Source organism: Scomber scombrus, chromosome 9 (assembly GCF_963691925.1).
Source record: "Scomber scombrus chromosome 9, fScoSco1.1, whole genome shotgun sequence".
In the NCBI taxonomy this organism is placed as follows: Eukaryota; Metazoa; Chordata; class Actinopteri; order Scombriformes; family Scombridae; genus Scomber; species Scomber scombrus.
In genome coordinates this window covers 14565635-14571634 of record NC_084978.1, presented here as the reverse complement: position 1 = coordinate 14571634, position 6000 = coordinate 14565635, and the positions used below count along the sequence as shown (strand labels likewise).

At 41.4% G+C, this 6000-nt stretch overlaps 1 protein-coding gene across 1 annotated transcript in view; it reads right to left on the bottom strand.

The window, feature by feature from the left end:
- Positions 1–529: 529 nt before the first annotated feature.
- Positions 530–6000, bottom strand: part of vegfba (vascular endothelial growth factor Ba) — a 15437-nt gene continuing 9966 nt past the window's right edge. The window contains exons 7-8 of the mRNA XM_062425102.1: positions 5037–5285; positions 530–4460 (exon numbers count right to left, since the gene is read on the bottom strand). Of these exons, the coding sequence (XP_062281086.1) occupies positions 4439–4460; positions 5037–5285 (271 nt within the window). The 3' untranslated portion in view covers positions 530–4438. The remainder of the gene's footprint in view (positions 4461–5036; positions 5286–6000) is intronic.

The window sequence follows — 6000 nt, the reverse complement described above, 5'->3', positions numbered from 1 at the left end:
CAACAACAAGAGAGAAACAAATAATCACAAGCATCTCAAATTGAGTATAATTGTTTTACAGTAACGTTATAATTGGTCCCTTGTTTACTCTATAAAACTGTTAAATTATTACAATTACTCTTTACTATTTTATAAAAAGGCCTCATAGATTATGAACTGTTCAAGCTTAATCTGTTTAATAACTAATCGCTGCAGCCGTGAAATAGTATACATTACACTAACATGGAGTTAAAGTATAAAAGTTGCATAGTACCTAAAAGTTGTACATCGGTGCAGTACTTGATTAAATGTATTCAGTTTTGTTCACACGCACAGTGTGGGGATGCACACCTTTGTACTTGGCCAGCCTCTGACTCAGCAGAACAGATGAGAGGAGGAGTGGGAACAATATTGTGTCTCATAACATCACATCACATCACACACACGGTGTGCGTCCCCAACTCCCAGGGTGGCACTGTAATCAAAAATGCCTGTTTACCTTTCATTACCGTCAAACGACATTAAACAAAGGGAACGGAGGCGAGGGAGGAGAGATGAGGTCAAACCAGAGGGACGTTAGACGGGGACATCATAGTATAGATAAACAGTGGCAGGGAGAGAACAAGAGGTTTATACGAAAAATAAGACATTTCCTTTAATAACATCTGTAACATCACGGTTGTATCATTTCAATATATTTGACAATGAAGTATACACTTTTATGTGGACATTGACTTGATTAATTGGCATTTATAGTATACTAATACGACATAAAACTGCATTGTTTTCTACAAAGACATCATAATAGGGCACAAATGGTGTAGCAGCAAAAAAAGAGTGTTTTTTCTTTATACATTGCTACAGTCGTACAACGAACTTGCAGAGAAGAGATTTAAGAACAGCTATAATGAAGTTACAAATACATTTCTAAAGTATGCACTACGTCATACACAAGGTCATGGCTGGATATTAGAGATTATAAAATGTTATATACTTTAGTAAGGGGTCTCTATAGGCTGCTAAGACACTGGAGGCTAGAACAGGACTACCTTTACAGTACAATGTAGTGTGCAGATATAAAGCACATTGATACTGACACAGGACCAGGATACTGACACAAGGAGTTGTGATGCTGAAATCACTGGAGGTCCCAGTGCATCCAGCTGGAATATAATGTATAGCTTCCTTATATCTAAGCACCTCGAGTCTTTCAGGTGGAATGTTTTTGATATGTATGTCTGCATGCATGGAGTCAATTCGCTGCTTCACTTCGATCCTCGTTACAAGTTTTTCCAGTGGAACAGTGTACAGTGTGTGCTTTTCAATCTCAAACACAAGTGCAATCTGTACTGGAGTTCAGGGACTCTTAGCTTTCCCAAAACATTGATTTGCTCGCTCACAAAATGCAATATTATAATAACAAATGAAGGCTGAAAGACTGATCAATTTATGCAATTAATGCATGCTTGTGCAAATATGTCAGTAAGTTAGCAAAACTCTTAGTTTGACATTTGGGGAACACGTTAATTTGCTTTCCTAGCGTGAATTTGATGAGAAAATTATTAGCAATCACCAATAGCTAGCAAAGGAAACAAAGACTGCCAACCAGAATCTCTAAAGCACACTAATTAACATGTTATAGATGTCATTTTTAAAAACCTGCACAAAAAATAAAAAAATAAAAATGACAATTCAACATCTTACAGTTGAGTTTTGGGCCAGGCAGTAACCTAAGTGTCCAGTGGTTGCTCCCTGACAAGAAATAGTCTGGCATTTTGTTTTTTATTATATTGAATATATTGATTAATGAGCTTTAGAAGTGCTGGTTGGTGGATTTTGTTACCTTTGGACAAAATCAGGCTGGCAGTTTCCCCGTTTCCAGTTTTCATGCTAAGCTAAGCTAACTAGCTGCTGTCTGCAGCTTGATATTAACTGTACAGAATGTAACTCTCAGCAATACAGTGAACAACCGTATTTCCCAAAATGTCAAACCATTTCTTTAAAGTCATGAATTGTCATGATCAGTGTTCAGCTACTGTACAAAGGTTTTGGGAAACTGTCTCCTGCTCCACATCATCACACAGTGTCTGGTCTGTACTCAGAGGACCAGTGCAGCTCTCCTCAAATAAAAAATGCTTCCCTTCAGATCGCTAAGACGCACTGAAAACTCCTATAAGCTCCTCTAACCTGTGGTAATCACTACAGATCTACTGCAGCCCCAGAGCCTGTGCTTATTGCTAAATGTAAATAAAAACATTGTTATCGTAGCGAAGTCTGAAATAACAGAGAGGAAAGTAACAACAATACTCTAATACTTGGTCATTAATACATTATATATAGAGGTAGTGATTGAAGCATTGATTGACAGTAATAACAAACACTGGACAATAAACTTGAGCGTGGAAAAAATAATCTCATCTCAGGAGAGTATAAATACAGAGCTTATCACAATCACTCAAAGTTCTTTTACTCAAGGCTAGACTCAGACTCTGGACTGCACGCTGTTTCTGAGTGACTATTCTTCAATCAGCGGAAGCACATGAATCCTGGGGGAGAGTCCATACATGAATCATAGAGTCTCAAATGCTGCTGTTTACCACAGAGCAAAGATGTCACTGTAAATGTCCTCAGTAAAACTGTAGCACAGGACGCAGACTCTAAAAAGGTCCTGAAAATAGGTTTCAACTCCCTGACCTGCCATTATATGTCCTCTAGGTCTTCATGTCAACACAGCTCTGGCTTTGACAAGCTGTTCAAGGCCTCATCCTTTCTGCCACAGTCACAGTTCAAATCCTGTTCCCACCCGGCAGCCGAGCAGTCATGAACTAACATGGAGTTAAACCGTGAGATTCAGTCAGAATATAAACAAGTTATGTTCCAAATGAATAATACTCTTTCCATCGAGGCTCTAACATGCAACAAAAACAACCATGTTTTCCTTTCACTGCACTGGGAACGGTTATTTGCTTGGTTTCTGTGTGCCATAGACAAGACTGCCCTGCTGATTGTTTGAATTACACATTATAATGTATATAGTCTCCCATTTGTGGCCATGTGTGAGCCGTCTCTGTTTAAATTCAATACATTTGGGTATCGGTTTAGATGCTGATTGTGTATATAGCTGGCCACCCAGTGTGACTCTTTATGCAGACGGATTAAAGATGAACAAAACAAAACAAAGACACATTCTGCAATATAGAATATCTTCTCAATCAACGTGACAGAATTATAATAAAATATAAAACACAGGCAAATAATACAATATTCAATGAAGACTTTGCAGTAAATTGCAAATATAAACAACTGACATACAGTATATTTGCACACTTGGTGTGGCATGAACAAAAGCTTATGGCTACCTGCATTCATTTCACATTGCTTGTGTGTAAATATGCATGTGTGTGTGCTTGCTGCAGCACAGGGCGAGTGAGATTGTGTGTGTCGTCTGTGTTCCTGGTGTAAGTGTGAATGTTTGTGTGTGAAGCAGTGGACTGCCGCCAGCCCTCATTATTGTCATTCTCCTCACTGCCTAAAGGAGAGGCAAAGAGAGGCAAAGCGGCTGCTTTCAATCGAGGAGCCGAGAAAAGATGGAGACAAAAGGCCCAAATTAAACAAATGCTGGAAAGCGGCTTGGAAAACCAGCCCGTGGTCATATGCTTTGAATGAGAGAAAACGGCTGCAGAGATAACCATGTGGGTCTTTCAGCAGGGGGACCACACAGATACACTCCATCCACGCATTCAGTTCGACTATAGGCCCATGCACGCAGGGGTGCCAGTTCATGTGCATGTCCTATGTCTTTCTGGTATGTCGGAGTGTGTATGTGTCCACTTATGTTTGGTTTGCAGTTGTTTGTCAAAAACACTGGCCTTGACTTGAACCTGGAATCCATCTCCATGTGCATTTTTCCTGCAAACATGTCACATGTTCCACTGAAGCGTCAACACGTCGGACACCTGTGCGATTTTTAGTGTTTTCTTTTACTGAGTTTAGTGTTTCTCTTTTTCAAAAGAGTTCAACCTCCGAAGAACAGCAGGACAGCTCTGTGTCCACCACGAAAGGTTTTTAAAAAAATATCCCTCTCCTCCAAGTCTCTCTCAAAGTCGCCATTATGCTGCCACCTTCATTCCACCACTCATGGGATGTGTTTTGTGAATCAACATGTCTACAGACGCATGTAATTTGGACTGACAGAAGCTTTACCACAGAAGCAAGGAGGTGGTGAGATGTTTGCACATAGACGTAGATCTACTGTATACTGAGGTTGTAATGTTGCACTTATGTTACTTAACTAGAGTGCTACTACAGATTCTTGCGTGTGGGTCCACTAATATTTCCTTCAGTTTTGAGGTACTAGATGTCCAAGCGTCTGTATGCTCCATGGCACTGATGCTGAGAGTGGGTGAATCAGCAGGGATTTGGTAGAGAGAAGGAGGTAAAAGGGAAGCGAACTGACACATCAAGTCCTCTTGGCATCACACCTAAAAGCACAAAGAGAGGAAGGTTATAGTGTGAAATTGTTTTTGACAGATACAGAACTGATTCTCCTATCTGTAAATGAGTCTTGCTTAGTCCTGTGCTATCTTAAGAAAATCCTGAAATCAGGATGGAGCTGGTCAGTGGTTTGTGCATGACACCTGCACAATGGTCGACCTGCAGCACCAAAACTTCAAGTAACTGATCAACTGTCCAGACTGCACAATCCCTCATCTGATTTTTTAAAATGTTAGATATTGTTGGATGGCCTGCCATCCCTGAATTTGACTGTCTTTCTTGAATCTTCCCCAAATGTTTGTATTGTCATGTTTTCGTTAGATATTGGTTAAGACCAAAAAACAGCTTAAACAACTTGAAGCAACCTGACTTTTTTGGAATTTTTGTCCATTTTGGTGGGCAGTGAAGAACCACACAGAAGACTAGAGGAGAGAGAGATGGGTATGACATGCAACCAAAGTCCCTGGCTAGAACTGAACCAGGGACATTGCAATTATGTGGCATGCCTAGTAACCACTCGGCTCCTAAATTTCTTTTTCTGTGTGTTTGTTTTGTGGACTAACCTGCAACGATGGGGATTTAGCCTCCTGTTTTTCTGGCTGCAGCTCTCAGCAGTGATGGTGCAGCGGCACTGGCACGACGTTGCTTCCAGTGCCCATTTCCTCCCTCTGCAGGGTTGACAACGAGGACCCGGAGAGGGAGAAAGAGTGGCAGAAGGAGAGGGAAAGGGAAAGGGAGAGGGGGAGGAGCTGGTGGGAAGAGGGGATGGAGAAGGAGAGAACAAGGGAGTAGAGGACGGAGGGGCAGGGGTCCTGGATGGGAAAAGGGTATAAGAATGATTAGTTCACTGATTAACAAGACTGGTGACGTTGGCGCTAATGCAAAAGTAAAGGGATCATCAAAGCTGTTACATGTCATCCTGAGGGGAACATGAATGTGTGCACCAAATTTTATGGCAACCATTCTGAAAGTTGAGGCATTTTACTCAAAACTAAAAATGACAGAGGATCATCAAAGTCAGCAGGATTCATCCTCTGGGAATCATGAATGTCTTCACTAAATTTAATGGCAGTCCATTTAATAGTTGTTGAGATAAAGGAGTGATGGACAGACCAACAGAATTATTTTACTGTCACTAAAGCCACACAACAGAGCTGAAAATGAATTGTTTAAACAGCCACAGTCCGTAACAAACCCACACAGTGCAGAGTGTGGATGTGTGACTAATGTGGGATACAGTTTCCTTTGCAGCTGACAAACGTTCAGCTCTTTCTGTCGGTCAGTCTCGCTGTCCGTTGCCATGGCTCATCTGCTATTTTTCCTCTAAGGCCGTCAGTCTCTCCTCCATACTCTCTGTACTTTCTCTCTGAGTCTGAGAAAGTTGCCTGCGTCAGTTGGTCCATTAACTGGAGCTGGTTCTGCCTCAGTCTTCACGGGAGGCTGGCGGCTTTAATGAAGTTACTTAATGAGGCAGAGAGGGGCCATCTTTGTTCAGATCCCAGTAACCACGCCTGCCGCTGGCATGGA